At 34.9% G+C, this 27,209-nt stretch overlaps 1 protein-coding gene across 1 annotated transcript in view; it reads left to right on the top strand.

Annotated features, from left to right (window-relative positions):
- The window catches only part of STPG2 (sperm tail PG-rich repeat containing 2), a 542,953-nt gene extending 539,649 nt beyond the window's left edge, over positions 1-3,304 (top strand). The window contains exon 11 of the mRNA XM_031935322.1: positions 3,063-3,304. Coding sequence (XP_031791182.1) covers positions 3,063-3,146 — 84 coding nt within the window. The 3' untranslated portion in view covers positions 3,147-3,304. The remainder of the gene's footprint in view (positions 1-3,062) is intronic.
- The last annotated feature ends 23,905 nt before the right edge of the window (positions 3,305-27,209 follow it).

Below are 27,209 nucleotides of genomic sequence, written 5' to 3'. Positions count from 1 at the left end.
GACCCACTTGAGCAGGCAGACTGCCCCTTCTCAGATCTCAACCTCCGTGTTGGGAGATCCACTGCTCTCTTCAAAGCTGTCAGACAGAGTCGTTCGCGTTTCACAGGCTTCTGCTCCTTTAGCTGAGCCCTGTCCCCAGAGGCGCAGTCTACAGAGACAGGCAGGCTTCCTTGAGCTGCTGTGAGCTCCACCCAGTTCGAGCTTCCCAGCGGCTTTATTTACCTACTTAAGCCTCAGCGATGGCGGGCGCCCCTCCCCCAGCCTCGCTGCTGCCTTGAGGTTAGATTGCCGCAGACTGCTGTGTTAGCAAGGAGGGAGGCTCCGTGGGCGTGGGACCCTCCCGGCCAGGTGTGGGATATAATCTCCGGTGTGCCGGTGTTACAGCGCAGTATTGGGGTGGGAGTTACCCGATTTTCCAGGTGTTGTGTGTCTCAGTTCCCCTGGCTAGGAAAAGGGACTCCCTTCCCCCTCGCGCTTCCCAGGTGAGGCGATGCCTCGCCCTGCTTCAGCTCTCGCTGGTCCGGCTGCAGCAGCTGACCAGCACCGATTGTCCGGCACTCCCGAGTGAGATGACCCCAGTACCTCAGTTGAAAATGCAGAAATCACCGGTCTTCCGTGTCGCTGCTGGGAGATGGAGACTGAAGCTGTTCCTATTCGGCCATCTTGCTCCGCCCCCACAATATATCTTTTGTCCTTTGATTTTTTACACATGTTAATGAAGAACCCTCCATATCAATTCATAGAAATCTTCCTTACTCTTCTTATAGCTACATAGAACTTCAGTGTGTAACTTCAGCATAGCTTATTTAACCAATTTCCTATATTTGGACATCCCAGTATTTTGCAATTGTAAATATTACTGAAATTAATAACCTTGTGCAAATCTCTTTTCTTATTGTAGGCCTAATATGTTCAGGATAAACTCCTGAAAGTCAGATTATGGGGAGAGAGGAGAAAGGGAATATATATATATATTCCTCTATTTTGGGATTGTACCAGTTTGCATTCTCACCAGAAATATATGGGAGTGCCTATTTCCACACAGCCTCACCAACAGTATGTACCGTTGAGGTTTTAAAATTTCCCAGTCTGGTAGTTGAGAAATAGTTTCTCAGTACAGTTTTAATTTAACAGATATATAATTTAAAGGGTGTGTGTGTATTACAGCTATGACTACCTTTAAGTAAGCTATTGACTTGTGATATGGGGCAATAAAAATAGTGTGAAATCCAGCCTGATAAATTATGTAAGGATTGGCTTAATTTTATGAAATTTTAGGGGCCATTTCTTTCTAATGACAACAAAGAGTCAAACACATTTCCCTATAGATTTGCTTTTCTGAGTAGTTCCCTCCCTTCAATTTTACTCCTTCATGTTGTCACCTTCTGTGAATACATTTTGAGTAGAAGTCTCTGATCTTCTTTACTATGTTGTACTGGCTCTTTCGAAACGAACGTTCCATGCTACCAGATGTTGAATCTCTGTATTCATGCTTTCTCATTGTTTTGTTTTGTTTTACTTTGATTTTTGCCTAAGGCTACTTCTCTCTTCTCTTGTAAATGGACAAAAGGAGAATTTAGATCTATGACTCTAACAGTGAACACTCATCTTCCTCAATCCAGTGTTAAAGAGGAACATATTTTCATTGTTCTAGTGTCTGATAAGCCCTCTCTTTTAAAATATTCCCTTGCATTTACAAAGAGTACCTAGTTCTTTCCCTCTCTCAAAGGGCATGGAGTCTCATTCAACAGTCATGTTCTTCACATGAGATTTATTTACCCTTGTCTAGAAACTTCTAGTACTCCAAGAAGGAAAGGAGAGAGTCTTGTGGCTGTACACAAAGTTTTACAATATGTTTGATGAGAGAGCACATTAGATTTTCTATTTAGCCGATATTCCTAGTTATAGTTCAGCAGAGAAGGGTACTATATATCATAGTTATGAAACAAAGTAGTTTTCTGATGATGTCATAACTCCAAAATGTTGGAATAAGAATTTTGACTTAGACTCTTCTGCCTCCAAGACCAATTTCCACTGTACTACACTGCTTTGGAGTATAAATTATCCTAAGGGTCAGCATGATAATCTGTAGTCTGGGAGGATGTCAGATATTAAGGCCTGATCAATGAGAGCAGACACTGTTTAAATATGATCACCCTACCATTCAGATTTGTCTACTAAGTAGAAAAGATTGAGACTTGTGGAGGACAAATGACTTGGATCAGTTGAGGAAGGTTGGAGAAGGAAAAGGCAAGGAAATTAAAGAATTGAAAATGCTTTGCATACAGTAGGCTCTTACTGTATATTTATTAAATATTTGTTATTGAGTAATGAAGTGTTGGTTAAAATATTTTGATCTTTTTGTCAAAAGGACATTAGGAATTGGAAATAGCATAAAATACTTACAGGTAAGATAACTTAGGCAGGAGCTGAAACTGAATGGGTCAAAACTCCAGAGTAGAAAAGAAAATTGAAGGTTAAATATACTGTAGTAATCAGTGCAAAATAACCAATGTTCTGGAAATCAGAAAGTTAGGACAAAGGTCAGTGAGGTCATACTTTAGTCAAAAAAAAAAACAGGAAATTATTTGAAGCTGAACAGCTTTTGCAAATTTCAGAGGACAAATAAAGAACAAAAGGGATTGTAGAAAGGTTTGACTTGAAACAGTTTCATCCATAAATAGAAACACCAAGTAAGCCATATCCTATTAGGGTAGGAATGCCTGACCTTAGCACACTTGATGCTGTTTCCTACATGTGTGGACCTAGGCAACGGACTATTACAAGGAAGTAAGTGCACAGCAATCCTACTTGAAATAAAAAATAAAAGTACTAGACTTAGATGTAAAATTAATATTGATTATATTCACAACACATTTAATTAATTTTTTAATGAAGTAATACAACGAGCTCTGTCAATGTAAGTAGATTATATCATTTTATATATTTAACTTATAATTTTGTAAGAATTGTTATTCTTTGGTAGTGTTTAAATGATGAATTTATTTTTATTTTTGTAAGTAGATGCTTTCCTCTTTTTTTTTCTCATTGTTATTAAATAGATATCCCAGGAGAAAAAGAAAGGAAATCTCATTGGTGAAATGGCTGCTGATATAATGTGGCATAAATATATAGCAAAAACTTAAAAAACAACTTCATGGAAGTCAGTTTATTTCTTAGTCATTTTAACAAAATTTATTCCAAATCTAGGAGTAATAAAAGCATAATTTTCAATTGTTCAGGCATTTGCTCAGGCTTTAGTGACTATATGACACAACCACGGAGAAATAAACCATGTTAAGACAAAATTCTTTAAAAAGTCATATTGTATTATTTATCTGTCATTGTTTAACAGTTTACCCCAACATTTATTATCTTATATTAATGTTATATTAATATTAACATTTATTAAATGTTAAAGTAACATTTATTATCTCATAGTTTCTTTGCTCCGGGAATTTAGGTGCAATTTAGCTGTGTCATCTGGATCAGTCTTTTGCAAGGCTGCAATCTAGGTGTCTCCTAGGCTCAGTCACATGGAGGTTTGGTGGGGGAAGAATGCCACTTCCAGTGGGCAGGATTCACTTCCACACGGGCTGTCAGACTGAAGCTTTAGTTTCTCCTTGGCTGTTGGCTGGAGGTTGTCCTAGTTCCTTGACATGTGGATCTCTCTATAGAGTAGCATACAATAAGGCAGCTGGCTTCCCTCATGGAAGTGAGCGAGAAGAGCCAGAAAGAATTTGATAAGTGAAGTCAGGCTTTCTTTTAATGTATTCTTGGAAGTGAGATCCTATTCACCTTTTCCCTTGAGAGCGAGTCACCAGGTCCAGCCCACGCTCAAGATTGTTGTAAATACAGATGGGAGGAAACTGTCTTAGAAGACTGCCTTCTAAGACTCTAACAGTGGACACTCATCTCCCTCAATCCAGTGTTAAAGAGGAACATATTTTCTATATTTTACTGTTTCCTCCCCATTCTGAGATTTTTACTAATTATCAAGTAGGATTTACATAGCCCACAAATCAGTAAGTAACATTTCCCAGACTGGCACATTCATTCTCAACTTTATTAATTAATATGCTATAAATATTTGTTGAGAAAACGTGAATCCATACAGTGTCACTGTATATGCTACTGTATGTATTTTATCATAAGGGTATGTATAAGAGTATATGGATGTATTAGGCACAGATATATGCAGCCACTCTGAAAGATATACCAGAGGGTTCTTATGTAAAGTGACAACTATTCCTTGTTAAGAAAATGCAGGAAAGGCTCCTTTGGCTTAGGAAGTAGTCTGTGTTCTGCTTTAATCTGGATTTCTCATTTGTGTATGTCACTTTGCTCTTGCTACTATGCCTTTCTTCCTTGGTGTTGGTATCTCTTATTTCAGGATTCTTATTCTATTTGCAAGAAACTCCTAGTATCTGCTAATGCATTTGCTCAAAGGTCATTTTAAGTGTAGTCTTTATAAATTGATTTCTGCAGAGTCTTTGCTGCCTTTGCTCCAGTATGCCCTGCAAAATCCTTTCTGCCTGCATTAGTTGTTAACCTCAAGAATAACTTTTGTCTGTTTGCTTGGCCCTGTAGCTCCTTCTCTTGCCTGAGAAATCTGTGCCTGCCCTTATGCCTTTTCTGTCACCGTATTTCTCTTGGTAATGCTAAGGTTAAGGGTATGTTTTACATTCTATTCATTTTGGCCAGATGAGTCAGTTTTGGGTGGCTGAGTTGAAATGTGACCCTGCCATGTTTGCAGTACCATTGTATCAACAAAAATTCAGGAATAATTTTCTTCACAGTGTTTCATTTTCACGATTTTGTATGCTACATGATGATGATAAGATAGAAATGGTGGATACTGTGCATCTTATTTGAAAAAAATCTGAAAAACTTTTGTTCTTTATCATCATGGCAATATCAAGGACTATTTTGACCCCCTTTCTCTCTCTCTCTCTGATAGCTAACTAGGGAATTACAAATCAAGAGGCCCCCTTTATAACTTTAATTTTCTAAATGAGTAACTGTATCCAGTTTATTCAATTTAGTTTTATGCTGGCACAAACTTCCTAAGAAGGTATGACAGGATTTATTTTATTTTTATTTTTTGGACAGAGTCTCGCTATATCGCCAGGCTGGAATTAAATGGCATAATCTCAGTTCACTGCAACCTCTGCCTCCCGGGTTCAAGTGATTCTCCTGCCTCAGCTTCCTGAGTAGCTGGGACTACAGGCACGTGCCACCATGCCCTGCTAATTTTTGTATTTGTAGTAGAGATGGGGTTTCACCGTGTTGACCAGGATGGTCTTGAGCTCTTGAACTCTTGCTCTGCCTGCCTTGGCTCCCAAAGTGCTGGGATTACAGGCATGAGCCACCACACCCGGCCAGGATTATTTTTTAAGAAAAATTAATGTACTCTATTGGTATACAGGTCTTTTCTCTTTGGTCCTCTTATTTAGTAACTTTAATCCTTTTATTCTTTCAATCTCATAAAAAATAGCTATAAAGACAAGGAGAGACTTTTAATTTTATTCCAAATGTAGGAGAGAAATGATTATAGTATTTTATAGTTATTGTTTGTTTCTCAAATAGAGCTAGATATTTTATCATTCTATTTTAGTTTAATGCAGTAAAATCTTCAAGTTAGTGTTCTGGCTTAGTAAATACTTGGGTTTTTTTGTTGAGAGAACAGAATAAAAATATGCAGATTGTGTGAATTCAGGTGTGTGATGTTTTCAACAGCCTACAAATCATAAAATGCAATTTTCTCCTTTTAGTGCCTGGTTCATGATACTAAATGGCTTAGAAAATTGTATTAGGTAATTTTCTCTAGTGCATTTGATGCACATTGCACTAATATTGTGAAGTGCCTTTGTTTTAATACATTTTCTTATAAGTTAGATAAATTAAAATTTCTGAAGGATGGAACTGGATCAAGATGATTATGATTAGGAAGATGGCTCATTCCTCTCCAATAACATTAAATATGGTTAATTCCATGCATTACTGATGTAAACTTAAGTAACTTCACCATTTACTCTAATGACCACTTTCTTGCTTATGTATTAGTAGATGAAGAGTGCTTTGTCTAATATTTATGCAACAAAGGCTCTTTATTCCTGCAAATGTATGTAGGAGATGTTACCTGTATCTTCCATAAAAATATTTTTATCACTCAAAGTAGCTATTTTCAGGCACCTAATAATGACTCCGTTCATTTCAGTGGTTTTAAAAATTGTACTCATATCTAAAGCAAGATAAGATTCTTTTATGCCTTCTAATGCTCAGGTAAATGATATGTGTTATGGTAAAACATTTATGGAGTGATAAAGACCTTTGTGGAATGATAAATATAGGTAGCTGATGGAATGATGCAGTCAGATAAGAATGACTTATGCAGAGCAAGAGTTTATCTTTGTGTCTTCTGTTTATAAGGATGAGGTTTCTATTGTATTTACCTGTTTCTAGTAGATTATTTTCTTCATGCTACTCCCAATCTGTTCTGCACTGCCTATTTTGGGTTTCTGTTTAGGTGGGACTTGGCATATGTTGAGTGCTTAGCATATAGTGAACATGCAATACATGTTGATTTTGCAAATTAATCTATGGAATTATTATGTCCCCTTACTCTTATGGTAGCACAACCATAAATAATTGTTCTGAGCTACCTTTTAGGTTAAAAAATTAACATTAAGTTATTGACAGATAATGTGATGTCTCACCATCATTCTTTCTACAGTAATCTTATTTTACAGGGAGGAAAACTTAACATAGTGATTAATCTTATAGAAATTTCATACCCTTAGGCAGATTGAGGTTTAAGGAGATCCTACTGGTATCTTCAGTAGGATCACATTACCTAGTATAGGAGAGGAAAAATAATTTTCTCCTCCCAGTTCTTCACTGGGAATCCCTGTAACATAAGGCAGACTAACAAGGCAAAAACAAATGGTTTAATGACATGTATACTTCCTGTATACATAGGAAATAACCCAAAGAAATGAATAAATCTGTAGAGTGCATTTCAAAGAGTTTACTTATACTTCAGGCTTAACTACCATAGTTCTCTGAAACAAAGAAAGAAAGGTATGGGGAAAGATCTGCTTAAGACAAGCATGCCAGAAAAGCACCATAGAACAAGGGGAAGTATGTTTTAAAAATTTAAGTTGATGCTTTGTCCTTTGATTAAGAGGCTCTAGTGATTTATTGTTTAGAGAGACACCATTACAAAGGGATATTTACTTTATAGACATAAATTTTACTTGTAAAAGGATAACTTTTCAGAGCTTCTTCTGTGTCTGCAGTTTCTCAAAATAACCAGCTCAAATAATTCGTATGCCGGAAAGGCCTATTTCAAGTGACATATTCTGGCCTCTTACAGTCATACTTTGGGGTGGCATATTCTGAGCCCCATCACTAGCCAGTGTCTCCTGTTGAAATGAAATGAAGTTCAAGAGAGTTTGCAACCACACCATTCAAAGCAAAAGTGACAAAGTCATTAAAAAGAGATGTTGGGTAGCATAACTATTTACAGTATTAATAGTATTATCATTGGAGTTTTATACTCTTCCTTTTCCGTTCCTGAAGTTCTAGAACACATAGGCTTAGATATGAATGTTGTTTATAGCTCAAAAAAATTATATACTTGTATCACTTCATCGAAAGAGAATTAGAAAATAAGACAGAGAAGAAGCTGAGATTTAATAGTAGAGAAATGAGACAGTAACATCAATAAGATGGTGAACTAAGAAACCCTGCTCCCCTGCCCCCACACTGCCTCAGTAACAATTCACAGATAAATTCCCTCTGTGAGAAATCCAGAACCTAATGGAAAGGCTCCTGCAACTGCAACGATGGCAACCCAGACTCACCAAAGCCAGAAAGAAGCTTCAGGACACACTTCTGCCAGAAAGCCTACCCTGGCACAACATTGTACAATCAGGAAAAGATATCCTACTTTCCAGCCTCTCTCAGAGAAGGGAAGAATTTGGTTTGGGACTCCCCTGAAGACTGGATTCTTTCTTGTCAGGCTTGGGCCTCTCTCATGATTGGCATAGTCTAGCTGTCAAGGGGAGAGCAGTGATAATAATTTGTACTGGTAGATGCCGTAAGTCATACTCACTGCTCAGCATAGAATGAGTGGATGAGAAACCCCAGCTCTCACCTTTCCTTTGAGGAGGAAAAAGTTGCTCTGTTGTCCAACACTCCAACTTCTCTGGACCTGCTCAAAGGATAGAAAAATGAAACTAAAGCAATTGGAAACAGGTTTGGAAATGGAAACATAGGTCAGAGGTTATTTATAATGACACTTTAGAAGAGTTAAAGATAATGGTAAGAAATTAAATACAGACCTTAGAATTGTTAGAAAATAAGGAGTTGAAGTTTGAACTTGAATATGTTAAGGTGTCTGTCTGTATGGCAGGACTCAATAAATGAAGCCTTAAAATTGAGATAATGAGATTGAGCCAATACTGAGAAAAATGGCTTGTCATTGTCACTCTCATGAGGTTTGGTGTGCAAATACTGTTGAATAGACTAACCCAAAGATAGAATTGTCCAAACCAAAGAGAGGGCTATACCCATAGTTAATCAGAGGTGCCTGCTATTGTTAGACAGACTTGGGCTAAGACAAAATAGTCTTACCAAGTTGAGAATGTGTCAAGAAAGGTAGAAGGATTTTCCTACGATATTGCAGATCTTGAGAAGCAGAGTAAATTTGACCCCAGTTAGCTGACACTGAGTCCTCTGTTCTTTTCAATATGTCTAGAATACTTTTTTTCTAAAACATAAGCAAATACTGAGGATCTGAAATTGAAAAGGAGACTCATAAATGATGTGTTTAAATGAAAGTAGTCCTAGGAGGCACTGACAATTGTCACAATTTAGAGCCTACATTCATAAAACTGCTTGCCTAACTTTTATCTCAGTTTCACAGGAAGAAATGTAATATTTAATAGTGATGGAAAAGGGATGACTTGCTCTTACAGCATCTACAACAGTCTGGTGACTGTTTTCCTGAATTTTGCAGCAACGTATTATTATGTAACAAAAATAAAATGGCCATGATATACCAGTGCGAAAGCAGGTAGAAAAAAAACAAAAACAATTTCATTTTCTGCCATAATAGGAATATGTTCAACAAAACCACTCATTGAAGTTTAGCCACTTGTCTCCCAGATCCTTGCTATTAACATTCATGTCATAAAGAGATAGAATGTAAGCCATTAACTGCTTCCATAATAGAGAAAATTAGAGATGTACTTGAGAACTATAAAGAGGAACATTGCCATCTACTTCTATAATGGATGTAAATTATTCAGAAAAAAAGGATCCATGGAAAAGAGTCTTGTGATTGCAAGTTATTACTCTAATAGAAAGTGATTAAGCGTTAAGACTACCAGTCTGGTTTGATTTGCTTTAAAACAAATAACATGGCTTGTTCTTTCTCAGGACTCAGGGCCCAGTATTAGTAATGTCAAATAAAATGATTTCACTGAACTACTAGTATCATGGAAAACAACTGCTCATATGCTTTGAGAACTTGAAAAAAGTGTTCTTATATTTGCTCCACAATTAGTATTTGTATCTGGAAACTCAATATCTTTCACTTTTTTCTTTACATTAGAGTTTGCCTTCAAAAGTATTATGCTTCAGCGTATAGTTTTCTTGGATTTTAAAAATTAGAATTCTAAAAATATTCCAAATTTCAACATATATGTTTTGTGTGTCCTCTAGCATATATATTAAATTCATTTTTTAGATTTACCTTTTCTGAAAAGAATTCAGCAGCAGAAGAATCACATTTTGATAATTGAAAATTACCAAATATGATATAATATCTAGTCCCAAAAAGTATTACTTAGAAAATAGAATTAAACCCAATGAAAACGTGGCAGGGAAGGGACAGAAGTGAGCACCAATTAGCTAGAAAAATTACTTACTGTCCCATAAATTTCTAGACCCATCATGATTCTAATTGCCAATATAATTTTTTTATTTTATAAACACTTTTTTGGTGCTTATCCTATGTAAGAACTATTATGTTTTTCATATATTTACTCACTTCTCACAACTTTATGTTGTAAGTTCCTTTATTGTACACATTTTACAAATGAAAAACTGAGACAAAGACGTGAAATAATTTGCCCATATTCTCCCCGGTATGGTCAGAGATATACCGAATAGAATGAAATACAAATCCGTCTTAATTTGAATATTGGCTATACAATACTTTTTTTTTTCTATTTATGTAGGTAAGATTACATTATCTTTTTGGTCAATTCCAGTATTTTCTTGGCCCTAATAGGACTTGTAGACAACCCAATCCTCAACCCTTTCTGAAGTGAATTGAACTAATTTTGATATGTGTTAGGTTTTATTTGTGTGTGTGTTTTTTTAAGCATGTATCTTTACATTTATCCTCATTGAATTTCGCATTGTGTGTATAATCTCATTATCTAAGGACCCATAAGCACATGACTAGGATGTGAGATGCCCCCTAGTCTTAGGTACCAGCTTGAGTGCTTCCCTGAATCTATATCTGTATACTTAACAATTGTCAAAGACATCTAGACAAATATTTTTTGTAGCAATAATAAGAGTGTTATTTTTCTGTGTACACGAGTGAGAGTTCCTCATCTTGATATTATAATTTGCAAAACATTAACTACAATCATGTAGTTATCATAGAAAGCAGAGACTAGAATTTACATCTCCCTTGATATTCAACAGAGATGAAAATTTCTTTTGTTTTAATTCAATCTGATCAATAGAAGATGATGTTGATGAGAAATAATTATGAAGCCATATTCTCAGAAGAAAATTTTAAGTAAAAAACTATCAGAAATGGCATAAAGTTGTATTTAGTTGTGTGAATGATCTGAGTAAACTGAAAGCCCTATTTCGTATAGATAGAGCTAAATACACATTACTCAGTTTCAAAATATCTTTAGTTACTACTTTTATTTGACAATTACAGAAATATTTGGATGCTTATTAATTTTCTTTTTTTCTTGGAGGCTTATTAATTTTTCATTATACTGACTTCTCTTTTAGAAATCATGAGATACAATATTTTTCTCTGTAATCATTACAGTAAATAATCTTAACAACATAGGTAATTAAAACTAACAGTGTTATAATATTCCATATAAGGTAGTAAATATATGCAGAACTAGCATAAGATTTTCCTAAACTAGGCTATTCCATATGGTAAGTCCAAACCACTCTTCCCCGTATCCTTTTTCACTCCACACATACCACTGAAATTATTTATAAGATTATACTGTATTACTCTAATGTTTTTGTGTTTCTTTATTCTTTTCTTCACTTATTTCTTAGGCACATTATATCTTTGCCCTACTAGATTACAAACATTAAGACACTGTTTATCTTCATTTATACATATCATTCTATGCAAAATACTTTTAAGACCCCATACAGCAGATCAGACAGCATAATAAACCTTTAGTACTAAGGAGCACTTCATAGTTAAAAATACTTTTATACACATCTTTTAGATCGAGACCATCCTGGCTAACACAGTGAAACCCCGTCTCTACTAAAAAAATACAAAAAAAACAGCCGGGCAAGGTGGCGGGCGCCTGTAGTCCCAGCTACTTGGGAGGCTGAGGCAGGAGAATGCCGTAAACCTGGGAGGCGGAGCTTGCAGTGAGCTGAGATCTGGCCACTGCACTCCAGCCTGGGTGACACAGCGAGACTCTGTCTCAAACAAACAAAAAAAAAAAAGTATCACCTAAAAGAGAGATAAAAGTATTTTTATATACATCTTTTAACTTTTGAACTGTGAAGTGCTACTTTATAATTAAAAATACTTTATACATATTTTTATTTAATCAATATTAAATGTGACAGGATATAATTTTATTATTTTATTCAGGATAAAATTGAAACTCATATAGCTTAGATGGCTTGTTCAAAGTCATAAATATACTGTATTAGTTCCCCAGGAATTCTTTAATAAATTATACCTGAAACTTGATAGCTTAAAACAACAGAAATATTTTCTTTAACAGTTCTGGAGGCCAAAAGTACAAGATCAAGGTGTCAGCAGGGTCACATTCTCTCTCAGTGCTCTAGAGGAACTCTGTCTTTTTCCAATTTCTGGTGGCTGCCAGAATTCCTTGAATTACAGAAGCAAAACTCCAGTCTCTGCTTCCATCTTTCCATGACTTTCTTCTCTGTACTTGGCCTTCTTCTCTTAATAAGGAACTTATTGTTACCTTCAGGGTCCATCCTAATCAAGTATCATTTCTTCTTGAAATGCTCACCTGAATTGTACCTGCCAAGACGCTTTTTCCAAATAAGGCCAATTTCACAGGTTCTGGAGGAACATATCTTTTGGGAAGTCATAGTTCAACTCATTACCCCTACATATACTAATAAGAGATATCTTAAAACTTGAATCTAGGCATTTGCATTCCAAATCTATTTACAGGCCCCAAAGGCTAATTATGGCAAGGGAAACATAGCATTTTAGAGTGACTATGAAAGTGAAAGACTTAGATATAGTGAAACTAATTTTGAGCAAGTCAAAGAAAATTTACATTGTCTTTCTCACACTCATTTAGTTTTAACTAGGTCTAGGCAATAGGCTAGAGAATTAATATATATAAGAAATATTTTATTTAATTTTCACAACAATGATGTAATGTATACCTTATCCTAACTTCAGGTAGAGACATTGGGATTCAGCTGGACTAAATAACATTTGAAGGCCACAAATTGGTAAATAGCACTGATGAAACTGGTACTCTGATCTGTTCACCACAAAAGTCATTCATACCATGCCTGAACTCATTTTATTTCATTTTGTATCCTGAGTACAATGATATGTTAGACGTCTCAGAAGTTCTCAAAGTCAATTTGTCCACAGAGGCAATTAACTGTATACATAGTATCTTCTAATGTTTCCTAGCTCACCCTCCCTTCATCTTTCCTCCTGTTTTCTGAACTCTAAACTCTCTTTCAGTTCCTTTGAACACATCATGTACCTCTTGCCACAGGCTCATTTCACATGCTTATTCATCTACCTGACTCTCTTTATTGAATTTTGTTTTTAATAGAGTCAGAGGTTTCTCAGAATCTGATAATAGAAGTTGTGTACCATACTAGTATGTCATTCAACTTTATTGTGGTGGACATAGTTAAATTATAATAAAATATCACAATAAAAATGAGTTTTCAGGTATTAAACTGAAATACTTTTTATAATCTGGTATAGAAGGGCAATTTTAATACATGGATATTTTAAAATAAAAATATCAATAGTTAAGTATAGCTCAATGTCAGAAATTAATATGAAATTTTCTCTAACATATCTTGTGTATCTTTTAGTAGTATCATCAGAATTTGCAAAGTGTCTTTTTTTCTGTTTAGAAACAAAAAGTATTTTCAAATTCTTAACAACTACATAGACTAGGATTGCAATCCCTGCTCTTTTTTTTTTTGTTTTCCATTTGCTTGGTAAATCTTCCTCCATCCCTTTATTTTGAGCATATGTGTGTCTCTGCATGTGAGATGGGTCTCCTGTATACAGCACCCTGATGGGTCTTGACTCTTTATCCAATTTGCTGGTCTGTATCTTTTAATTGGAGCATTTAGCCCATATACATTTAAGGTTAATATTGTTATGTGTGAATTTGATCCTGCCATTATGATGTTAGCTGGTTATTTTGCTTGTTAGTTGATGCAGTTTCTTCCTAGCATCGATGATCTTTACAATTTGGAATGTTTTTGCAGTGGCTGGTACCAGTTGTTCCTTTCCATGTTTATTGCTTCCTTCAGGAGCTCTTGTAAGGCAGGCCTGGTGGTGACAAAATCTCTTAGCATTTGTTTGTCTGTAAAGGATTTTATTTCTCCTTCACTTTCGAAGCTTAGTTTGGCTGGATATGAAATTCTGGTTTGAAAATTCTTTTCTTTAAGAATGTTGAATATTGGCCCCCACTCTCTTCTGGCTTGTAGAGTTTCTGCCAAGAGATGTGCTGTTAGTCTGATGGGCTTCCCTTTCTGGGTAACCCTACCTTTCTCTATGGCTGCCCTTAACATTTTTTCCTTCATTTCAACTTTGGTGAATCTGACAATTATGTGTCTTGGAGTTGCTCTTCTTGAGGAGTATCTTTGTGGCATTCTGTGTATTTCCTGAATTTGAATGTTGGCCTGCCTTGCTAGGTTGGGAAACTTCTCCTAGATAATAGCCTGCAGAGTGTTTTCCAACTTGGTTCCATTCTCCCCATCACTTTCAGGTACACCAATCAGATGTGGATTTGGTCTTTTCACATTGTCCCATATTTCTTGGAGGCTTTATTTGTTTCTTTTTACTCTTTTTTCTCTAAACTTCTCTTCTCACTTCATTTCATTCATTTGATCTTCAGTCACTGATACCCTTTCTTCTGCTTGATCAAATCAGCTACTGAAGCTTGTGCATGCATCGCATAGTTCTCGTGCCAAGATTTTCAGCTCCATCAGGTCATTTAAGCTCTTCTCTACACTGTTTATTCTAGTTAGCCATTTGTCTAATCTTTTTCCAAGGTTTTTAGTTTCTTTGCGATGGGTTCAAACATCCTCCTTTAGCTTGGAGAAGTTTGTTATTATCGATCGTCTGAAGCTGCCTTCTCTCAACTCGTCAAAGTCATTCTGTGTCCAACTTTGTTCCATTGTTGGCAAGGAGCTGTGTTCCTTTGGAGGAGAAGAGGTGCTCTGATTTTTAGCATCTTCAGCTTTTCTGCTCTGGTTTCTCCCCATCTTTGTGGTTTTATGTACCTTTGGTCTTTGGTGATGGTAACATACAGATGGGAATTTGGTGTAGGTGTCCTTTCTCTTTGTTAGTTTTCCTTCTAATAGTCAGGACCCTTAGCTGCAGATCTGTTGGACTTTGCTAGAGGTCCACTCCAGACCTGGTTTGCCTGGGTCTCACCAGCAGAGGCTGCAGAACAGCAAATATTGCAAAACGGCAAATGTTGCTGCCTGTTCATTATAGATTCAATGCCATCCCCATCAAGCTACCAATGACTTTCTTCATAGAATTGGAAAAAAAAAAAAAAACACTTTAAAGTTCATTTGGAACCAAAAAAGAGCCCGCATTGCCAAGACAATTCTAAGCCAAAAGAACAAAGCTGGAGGCATCACACTACCTGACTTCAAACTATACTATAAGGCTACATTAACCAAAACAGCATAGTACTGGTACCAAAACAGAAATATAGACCAATGGAACAGAACAGCACCCTCAGAAATAATACCACACATCTACAACCATCTGATCTTTGACAAACCTGAGAAAAACAAGAAATGGGGAAAGGAGTCCCTATTTAATAAATGGTCCTGGGAAAACTGGCTAGCCATATGTAGAAAGCTGAAACTGGATCCCTTCCTTACACGTTATAGAAAAATTAATTTGAGATGGATTAAAGACTTAAACGTTAGACCTAAAACCATAAAAACCCTAGAAGAAAACCTAGGCAATACCATTCAGGACCTGGGCATGGACAAGGACTTCATGACTAAAACACCAAAAGTAATGGCGACAAAAGCCAAAATAGACAAATGGGATCTGATTAAACTAAAGAGCTTCTGCACAGCAAAAGAAACTACCATCAGAGTGAACAGGCAACCTACAGAATGGGAGAAAATTTTTGCAATCTACCCATCTGACAAAGGGCTAATATCCAGAATCTACAAAGAACTTAAACAAATGTACAAGAAAAAGTCAAATAACCTCATCAAAAAGTGGGCAAAGGATATGAACAGACACTTCTGAAAAGAAGACATTTATGCAGGCTTTATGCAACATTTATGCAGAAAAAATGCTCATCATCACTGGTCATCAGAGAAATGCAAATCAAAACCATGATGAGATACCATCTCACACCAGATAGAATGGCAATCATTAAAAAGTCAGGAAACAACAGATGCTGGAGAATTTGTGGAGAAATAGGAACACATTTACTCTGTTGGTGGACTGTAAACTAGTTCAACCATTGTGGAAGACAGTGTGGCGATTCCTCAAGGATCTAGAACTAGAAATACCATTTGAGCCAGTCCTCCCATTATGGGGTATATACCCAAAGGATTGTAAATCATGCTGCTATAAAGACATGTGCACACGTATGTTTATTGTGGCACTATTCACAATAGCAAAGTCTTGGAACCAACTCAAATGTCCATCAATGATAGACTAGATTAAGAAAATGTGGCACATGTACACCATGGAATACTATGCAGCCATAAAAAAAAATGATGAGTTCATGTCCTTTGTAGGGACATGGATGAAGCTGGAAACCATCATTCTGAGCAAACTATCCTAAGGGCAAAAACCAAACACCAGATGTTCTCACTCATAGGTGGGAATTGAACAATGAGAACACTTGGACACAGGGTGCAGAACATCACACAATGGGGCCTGTCGTGGGATGGAGGGAGGGGAGAGGGATAGCATTAGGAGATATACCTGGTGCAGCACACCAACATGGCACATGTATACATATGTAACACACCTGCACGTTGTGCACATGTACCCTAGAACTTAAATAAAATTAATTAATTTAAAAAAAAACAACTACATAAGTCAGTTTCCTTTGCAAAAATTGTACTATTATAGTAAGAATTCAAGAACTGAATCAATGGTGTAAAATAGAGTATGGACTCCAAATAAATGAATAATTAATGATGATAAGTTTATTACTTCATAATAAGTATATGCTTACTCTCTTTGGCTTGGTCCCAAGCACTGGGACTGTAGTTGTGAACAAAGCAGACTAAGTAACTGACCAATGGAGCTGGCATTCTGGTGGAGAGACGTTGACTTACTTCACTACCTGACTCTATAATTGGCAATGCTGATGCTCCATTTTTTGTTTTGTTTTGTTTTTTGTTTCAGCTTTCATGACATCAATAGCACACTGCTGATTTTTCTTCTATCTGCCTGTTTTTTGTTAGTCTTCTTTTCCACTTCATACTAAAAAAGTTGATATCTCCCAGAGAGCTCTTTTCTAGGCGCCCTACTCTTCATTTTCACGAGGAGTCTGTGCAGACTACTCATTTTTGTTTTGTTTTGTTTTGTTTTGTTTTGAGACGGAGTTTCACTCTTGTTGCCCAGGCTGGAATGCAATGGTGTGATCTTGGCTCACCACAACCTCCGCCTCCAGGGTTCAAGTGATTCTCCTGCCTCAGCCTCCTGAGTAGCTGGGATTACAGGCATGCCTCACCATGCCCGGCTTATTTTACATTTTTAGTAGAGATGGGGTTTCTCCACATTGGTCAGACTGGTCACGAACTCTTGACCTCAGGTGATCCACCCACCTCAGCCTCCCAAAGTGCTGGGATTATAGGCATGAACCACCGTGCCCAGCTCATGTTTCTTTTTATACTAAAGCTAAATCTTTGTGTTCAATAGAGCTCGCTTCCTCTTTTTAGAGTACTACAAATTTAACTGCCTTGACACATCACTTGGAATGCTTTATCCTCACTACCAACTCTCCTATTCAATCAATTGTTAATCTACCTAGTAAACATTTCTCTAGTTTGTCTGCTTCTATCTATCCTCAATGTCAATACCTTACCCATAATCATCTACCTGATCTTTATAAACTCCCAGCCTTCAGTCTTTCTCCGCATCACCCACCTTCAGTCTATGTTTCACATTGCAGGCAGAGTAGTTGCTAAAATTAAAGTTTAAAAATATGCATCTACTGATTTAAAGCCATTTAAAAGTTTCTCATCTTTCTCATGATAATGTCCAACTCCTTACTATGGCATGATGACTGGGCCTTGGTTTATCTCCCTAGCCCCTTTACCCTTTTCATTTTTAGTTCAGACATACTGAACTTCTTTCATTTGTAAGAATTTACCATGCAGCTGCTTCTAGCTCTTCTAACTCTTGCTCTTCACTTGAAAAATATTTTTTTAAAAAACCCATATTAGGAATCAGGTATTCCAGAAAGCTTTACACAGTGCCCTAAATTTGGATATGTCTCTTTTATATTTATTGCATCATATACTCATATACTTCCTCTGTTATTTCATGTCTCACATTGTAGTATGACTGCCAGTGAAGTTGGCTTGATGAAGTCAAGAACAATGTATTTTCTGTTCATCAGTTTAGTTTCAGTATCTAGTACAGTTATTGACATACAGTATGTATTACTTAATTAGTGTATATCATATCTTGATTTCAGCTTTTCAGTTGTGTCTATTTAATTTTACATCATTTCCTTTATAAGATTTGGTTCATGTATTTTTAAAAGTGTTTTTAGCAATATGAGATGCAAATAATTAGATCCATTCTGCTTGTCAGGTTGAATACAGCAACGTTTTTCTTTCTCCATTTTCTTTTTCTACTCTATTCTGTAAAGTATAGTAACAAAGAAAAATTTTTCTTCCTACTTCTAACTTATCAGATTACTGAATATACTGTATAGCATCTTCAGCTATCGCTATAGTCATTATTTTAAAACAATGTCTGCTAATCTTATTCTGTCATTTTATTTACCTTGATAGTATAATACCCTTTACAATAGATTTTTCATAGAAAAGCATTGTTAAGAACCAATATACTCTTTATCTGTAATATTTGTCTACTCTCTAATGTAAGTGGATTATATTTTTTTCTGTTACCAGAAAATGGCCTTTAGAAATATAGGTAAATTAGAGTGCTCAATTGGTTTTGTCATTAGTATTCATTATTTTATATATCATTACATTTTCTTTTTAATTTTCCCTTTTTCAACTAAATGTGCCCTTCAATCTTTTTATGCTAAAGTATGCCTCATTTTCCTTATGAGTGTAATAGTTCTCATTGCTTTTCTGGTTCTCTAGTTTTTTCTATATAGCCTCCTAAAGATGAGATGACTAAGTTGACCACCTTAGTATTATATTTAAGATAAGAAGACATTATTGATTCAAAATTGAAGTATTAAACTATGTGTGTCCTACTTCTGGCCTCTTTTAATATGGCTTAATACCTCATTCCATTTTTATTGCCTCTAGGTAGTGAACAAATGTCTTTGTTGAATTGCACAAAGAGATACATAAATCTTATTCCTGAGAAAATTACATTTAGTGCAGAGCTCATCAATGTGTATGACTAATTTAAATTTATTTTTCAAATGTGCTTTGCCTTTACATATTTTAAATGGATTTTATCAACCTTTGTGTTTCTTAATTACCTCATATTGTTAGGTTTTTTTGGAATTCAACCAATTTCCCTAATCTCAAGAAAATTAAAATAATTATGTTTTTGTAAATTTTGAAACTTCACCTTCTTTCCAGATATTAACAAAAGTATTGAATAGGAGATACACAGTTCTGGGTCCTAGACTAACCCTGGCAATTAACCTCTTTGCTTTCTGAGGATTTGAAACTTATTTCCACTCCATTTCTACCACTTAACTTATTTTTAATGGCTTAGGGTCATCACCAGGGGGGTTGAGGGACCTGAGGAAATCATTTTGCAATCTCATTGCTTAACATTTTTATTCATATGAAATCCTTTGAAAATTAACATTAAGGGTATTTCTTAAAGTGTATAGCTCCTGGGACTATGTGTGAAGAAGCTTGTTGTTTATAGTTTGCAAACCCATTTCCAAAGCCTCCTCCCAGCCCTTTTTCATGAGCCAATGCTTCTCTAGTTTTAGATTTCATAGAAAATCACTTTATGTTTAAAATGTATGTTTTTATGCCCCTCCTTGGATGCACTAAATCAGAATCTATCATGATTTGGTTGAATCACTTTGCCTTTTTAAGAAAAAAGCCTAGCTGGATCCTAGTTGTCCAAGCTTTACTTATCAGAGCGTAGTCCAAAGATCAGAAGAATCAGCATCACTTAGGTGTTTGTTAGATATGCAGACTTTCAAGACTTTGAATCAGAATCTGAATTTTTGACAATAATCTTATTGATTACTTGCCCATTAAACTGGAGAAGCACTCTCTAGACCACACGTTGGTAATACTACAGTGTAAGAAAACAATCACTTATGTCATTTGTAGTACCAGATTTTAATTCTTCCTCAACTCCTTTCTCTCCCTTAGCACTTGCCAGTTTACCTAGATCTAGACCTTGAAATATCTATAATGTGTCTGCTTTCTGCTGGGTAATAAGCTATATACTGGACACAAATAATTCTTGCCTGAAAGAACGTAATATCTAGAACAGCATGTTTAACTTTCTGTTATAATTTGTAAAAGGCTTAAGTAGAGATTAGGCACTATGTCACCTTTAGCCTGGTGTTTCATATGTATTTTACAGCCTTTAATATGTTGGGAAATTTTTTAAGCCATGTTAATTTCCTGCTTTCATAATATTCTGGCTACTTAAAAATCACCTTATCTTCATTTATCATAAATATTTTTATATGATTTTGCTTTATTGGATTGCTATAATTGCTGAAGGCTATTTATATTACACAATTCCATTCCTTACAACTTTTTTTAATTTTCCTAGTCCTCTGGAACATTTTATATGGTTTCTGTGTTACCCTCATGAATGTTCTTTGAGTGTTTGAAGAAAACCGTACTATTCCTATGGTCCATTTTTAAATCACTTAGTCCATTTATCCTAACTTTCTTTTAACACGTAACTCCCACAATAAACACTACAGCATATACAACATAAATATAATCTGCAAAGCCCACATACTCAGTGGCACCACTATCTGAATCTGGTCTGTGTACTTTTACGGATATCTCCCTGGAGTGCATTAACTTTAAGATCACGCATTCTGACATACTGACTTGTAATTAACTGGAATTGTATCTTTATAATTTTGTATGCATACAGTTTTCTTTCTTAATTTACTTCCTAATGAAGTGTATTTGCTTAGTTAAATTTGTTAGGAACCTATTTTACAAATATGTTTAATTTTAAATTAAACTTCCCATGACCTCTTTGTACAGTTTTCTTTTTGGTGAACCACATTCTATTATGATTAAGGTTTTTCAGTATTTGTAGCTTTTGGAGGTGTTTCTCACTGAAGTATATTAATGTGTGGTAAGTATATTACATGTGTCAAGCGTCTGCTAATCATGCAAATATTTGAGCTCTACCAGGATCTACTGAAGCTAACCATCTATGAGTTTAATAAGTTCCCCAGGTGATTCTTACCAAAATTTGATGACCTTAAAAGCCTTTACTTATGTTCTCAAAAAGACTGTATCAAAATTAAGGGTCATATAATCAATTTATTGTGCTGTAGAATGAAATTATATAAATCTTAATGTATCTGAAAGCATGAAAAGAATGGTGGTTTTAGTAAATCATACATCATTTTGATTATCACATAAATCTAGGCAGGATATATTTTCTCATCAGAATTTTGTTATCCAGTATAGTGACCTAAATAAAAAATATCAAAACATCTGGCAAAATAGAAGCTTGTATAATTGTTTGGCATGTTTCTTCATTTATTAATATTTAAGATTATATAATTTTTAAAGTTTCTTTAAGCTGAGCATTTTATTTTTTTCCCCATAAGGAAAAAATTAGCATGTTATTATTACATTAGAACTATATTCTCAGAGCAAAAGCAGAAGCTGCTTAGGTAGGAAATTTGACTCCATAGACTTATGTGCTTTTCTCTTTTCATAAGTGTATATCTAAACTACAAATAATCAGTTATTCTCTTTAATAATAAGTAAGAAAAATCTATTTTTTCCCCATGTTTCTGCCATAGGGAGCTTTTTCTTTATAAATGAAATTTCTTTCCCAGGCAACTATGTCTCAAATGGGTATAATAAAGCCCCAGACCATTGATGTAGGATTTATTGGTCTTTATTAATAGAGAATTCTAAACCCGAAAACAGTTTTCCATAGTGAACTTCTGGTAAATATATTTACACAAGCTCTTAATGTGACTTCCAGGAAAACAGAGGCTAGAAATAAAAGGTTATGTATGAAACACTGGAACTAATGCCCTCAGAAGAGAAGTTGAATAAAGATACCCTTTGTTCTTTACAGTAGTGTTACAAGTGGGCAGATAATTCATTCTCAGTTGTGAGATATTTAAGATGTATGAGTGCCATGGTGGAGCACCCTTTAGATTATCAGCAGAGAGACTGGCTGTGAAGAACCGAGCCTAGGTCCTTTGATTCACTGCAGTCCTCTTTCAGCCCATGTTCTTCCTAAGAGGAAGCTACAGATCAGAATAAAATGCAACCTTTTAAATATGTCTCTCAAGCCTTTACATCATCTGACACCTACCAAGTTTGGAACCTTTCTCTTCCTTGCTCACTGTGCACTAGCCAGTGATGTTTGAATGTCTTTGTTCTGTAATTCATAAAGGAAAGAGATTTAATTGACTCAGTTCTACATGGCTGGGGAGGTCTTAGGAAACTTCCAATCATGGCAGAAGACAAAGGAGAAGCAAGTACCTTCTTCACAAGGCATCAGGAGAGAGACAGAGCTCAGGGGAATTTGTCACTTAATCCATCAGATCTTGTGAGAACTCCCTCACTCTAATGAGAACAGTATAGGGAAAACTGCCCCAATGGTCCAGTCATTTCCCACCAGGTCCCTCCCTTGACATGGGATTACAAATTCTGATGAAATCTGGGTAGCAACCCAGAGCCCAACCATATCACCCATAGATCAATGAACTCAAGAAATCGTGTTAAGTACGATTACACTGCAGAAGGAAAGATCAGTGACCTTGAAGATGAAGCAATAAGAATTATTTAATTTTGCAGGCATGGTGGCATACACCTATAATCTCAGATGCTGGGCAGTCTGAGGCAGGAAGATCATTTGAAGTCAGGAGTTCAAAGCTGCAGGGTGCTATGATTACACTGATGAAAACCACTACACTCTGGAATGAGAAACATAGCCAGGCCCTGTCTCTAAAACTGAAAAATTCAAAATTCAAAATAAATTATTCAACTTAAACCTAGAGAGAAAAACACAGATGGTGAAAAATCACAGAGTTCCAGTGACCTGCAGAGCAATATCCAGCAGTCTAACATATGGAACTATAGCCTCAGATGGAAAAGCAGTGGGGGGATATAAAAATATTAGAATAAAGAAACTGAAAATTTCTAATTTTCATGAACTGTAAGCACATAGACCGAAGAAGATCAACAAATCTGAAGCAACGTAGGCATAAAACACCACCAAAGTGTATGATAATAATTGTAATCAATGTAAAAGAGAATATCTGAAATCAGTCAGAGAAAAAGGGTCACACTTTGTACATCAGAACAAGAAAGAGGTAACTATCAACTTCTGAACAGAAACAATACAAAACAGAGAAAATGCACCTGTATTTTTACCATGCTAAAAGGAAAAGTCACTCCAATATTCTGTATAGGGGGATAATACTCTTCAAAAATGGAAATGAAATATAAGACATTGCAGACAAACAAAAGTTCAGAGAATTCACTGTCAGCAGACTCTCTAAAAGATATGCTAAATGAAGTTCTTTAAACTGAAGTTCTTTATAATGATTGTGGATAGAAATTTGGATTTACACAAAGGAAGGAAGACAGCACTACATATCACATGGACTTGCTTTAATACACAAACAACAAACCTGGTGGTGGTACAGATGAGAGCTGCAGAGCAACTGGAATATTCATAAATTTTTAGTGGGAATTTACTATAACACAGCCACTTAACAAAAACAGTTGGCAGTGTTTTATAAAATTAAATATCTACTTACCATACAAACTAGCAATCCACTCCTAGGTATTTACCCAAATGAAGTGAAAAGCTATGTTCACAAGAAAACCTTTACATAAATGTTTATGAGTCTTACATAAATGTTGTTCATAATTTCTCAAACTTGTAAACAACTCTAATTTTCTTCAACCAGTAAATGGATATACAAATTGCATTGCATTCATCAAATAGAAAAGTATTTAGTAACAAAAATGGATCAATGTTTGAAACATGCAACATCATGGATGAATTTCCAATGTACTGTGGTAAATGAAATAAGCCAACTTAAAAGGGCTACATACATTATGATTCTATTTATAAAACATCTGGCAAAGGCAAAATATGAGCACAGGAAGCAGAGTAGTGGTTGTCAGGGCTGCATGTGTACAGAAGGCTTGTTTGTAAAAGGACACGTAGACTTTTTGGCCAAAAAACCACTCAGTATCTTCACTCTGGTAGTGGTTACATGACTGCATAGATTTGTCAAAATTCATAGAATTATGTATAAAGGGTAAAGTTTAATGTATGTAAATTATACCTCAATAAAATTAAAATTTTAAAAAGAGAGCAGGATACAGTACTAGTCCTATAGTTGATTTGTGCAAATAGTACAAAGGAAATTCCATGGGAAAAAGATGTTCTCTTCAAAACGTGTTGCTGGAGATACTGAATATATATCCATATGGAAGGATATGAACCCAGATCCTTAATTCACACTATATACTAAATTTAACTTGAAGTGGATTATAAACTTAAATGTAAAAGTTAACAGTGTATAACTTCTAGAAGACATAGGAGAAGATTTGTAAGTCTGCATAGGGTAAGATTTCTCCAGACTTGAAAAACCACATATAATGGAAATATATAGAGAATTCCTGTAATTCAATAACACAGAATTTAATAAAAATTACATATAATATTTGAACAGATACCTCATGACCATGTATGACCAATAAACAATACAAAAAGTATGACCATAAACAATATGAAGTATGAAATGATGCTCAATATGTTTAATTAGCAGAAACAAGCAAATAAAAACAATAATATACCATTATACACCCACTTATATGCCTAAAATTTTAAAAAGTAGCAAATCAAGTGTTGGTTACAATGTGGAAGAATTGGAACTCTCATATGTTGCTTGTATGAATGTAAAATAGTTCAACCTCTTTGGAAAACGATTATTGCAGTTTCTATATAATAAAAATTACTTGTATAACCTACCAATTGCATTTCAAGTCATTTATCAAAAGACAGGAAAGTATATATTCAAAATATTTACTCATTCATTCTTATTTACAAAAAGATTTGTATACAGATTTTCACACCATTTTGTTAAGATATCACCAAATTCAAAGTAACCCAAATATATGTCAATAAAAAATAGATATCTTAATAAAATTATAGTCAATTCACACAGTGGAGGGTTACTCAGCAATAAAAATAATGTATTGATACATGCTATAATATGGAAAAAATCTCAAAAAGTTGACACAATAGTACATATTTTGTAATTTAATGACACTAATCTATAATGATAATAATCATGATATCAGAAGTTTCCTATACCTGGAGGCAGCAAGAGGAATAGACTGCAAAGGAGTGTGAGAGAATATTTTGGCGTGAAGGTAATGTTATATGTGATTCAAATGATAGTTATAGGGATATTTATATTTGTCAAAACCTATCAAACTGTATATTTTAAATATATGTTATTATATATAAACTACACTTTAATAAAATGAATTAAGAAACAATAACAACAACACACAGAAAAAACATAATTTGATAAATTAAAAAAATGTCATTCCATAAGGAATTTGATATTTCAGGATAATACAAATACTAAGTCAAAAATATAAGTTTATTCTTTCACTATATTATTTTTATTTTTTCAATGAATAGTTTTTTGAGTCCCTAGCATGTACTTTTCTGACTCTTTATGTAATATATTTCTAAACTGTATAAGAAAATATGCTAAGTAGGCCAGGCGCAGTGGCTCATGCCTGTAATCCCAGCACTTTTGGAGGTCGAGGCGGGGAGATCACAAGGTCAGGAGATTGAGACCATCCTGGCTAACCTAGTAAAACCACGTCTCTACTAAAAATACAAAAGAATTAGCCAGGCGTGGTGGTGAGCACCTGTAGCTCCAGCTACTTGGGAGACTGAGGCAGGAGAATGGCATGAACTTGGGAGGCAGAGCTTGCAGTGAGCCGAGATTGCGCCAGTGCACTCCAGCCTGGGTGACAGAGCGAGACTACATCTCAAAAAAAAAAAAGGAAAAAAGAAAAAGAAAATATGCTAAGTAAAATGGGCATTACTAAACAGTTGTCGAACTGTGTCAAGCATACATTTTTAATGTTATCATGAGTGTTTAAATGTGTATCTTCTCTTTAAAAATTGAATTTGCTTTTTTATCCATTGTTTTAGTAGCATAAGCACATCCATGCATATCTATATCAATCATATCTAACCGGTATAAGCACATTTTAGTAAAACAAATCATTTCTGTCACCCCATTAAGGCACGTTCCATTTTCCTCCTGAACTGCCATGAATACAATTAATTTATATTATAACTCAGTATGTCTTTCAAGAAACTCTCTTTCCACTTGATTTTCTTAATTTGAGGAAAGCAAATTCTTATTTGGGTTATGTGTCTGATGACATTGCAATTCATTTCATTTTCTTGTGTATGTCACTTTATATCATCAAGTAGAAGAAAACCTTTCTGATATTTTTTTTGAAAATATACAGTCAAAAAATCTAAGAAAAGAATTTATTTAAAACTAAAAGGAATACAATGCTGATTTTGTTGGTAGCAAAATAAATCAAATGAAATAACATATTTCAAATTCTTTTATAGGTTGTATGAACATTTTAGCTGTAAATATAGTAAAATTTAAGAAATCTGAAACATATAAAATATATATTGAACAATGACATTTCACATCACTAAAATCACTAAATATCTTTTTATAAGATGCATTATTACTACTGGATTAAAATAACACAAATGTCTATTTAACCACAGGGCTAGAATTTTCTCATGTCAAACATTACTTACAAAATCATTAGAAAACACCTAACTATTTCCTAATGAATTCAAATTGTATAAATTATCGTTGGGCTTTCTTCTTTTTTAACTTTTAAATTGTATTTTTTTGTGCATACGTAGTAGGTGTTTGTATTTATGGAGTACATTAGATATTTTGATACAGATATTTAATGCATAATAACCACATCATGGAAAATGGGATATCCATCACTTCAAGCATCTATCCTTCTGTTACAAATAATCCAGTTGTACTCTTTTAGTAATACAATGTATAGCTTTAATGTACAATTAAATTATTCTGATTACAGTCATGCTGTTGTGCTATCAAATAGCACATATTACTCCTTTCTATTTTTGTACCCATTAACCATTCCCACATATCCTCCAATCCCTCCATTACCCTTCCCAGCCTCTGGTGACTATATCTCTACTCGCTTTCTCCATGTGTTCAATTGATTTAATTTTTAGCTCCCACAAATAAGTGAGA

Source organism: Piliocolobus tephrosceles, chromosome 3, assembly GCF_002776525.5.
Source record: "Piliocolobus tephrosceles isolate RC106 chromosome 3, ASM277652v3, whole genome shotgun sequence".
Lineage (NCBI taxonomy): Eukaryota > Metazoa > Chordata > Mammalia > Primates > Cercopithecidae > Piliocolobus > Piliocolobus tephrosceles.
Note: the sequence above shows the minus strand (reverse complement) of the source record. Positions and strands in the feature narration are given on the sequence as shown.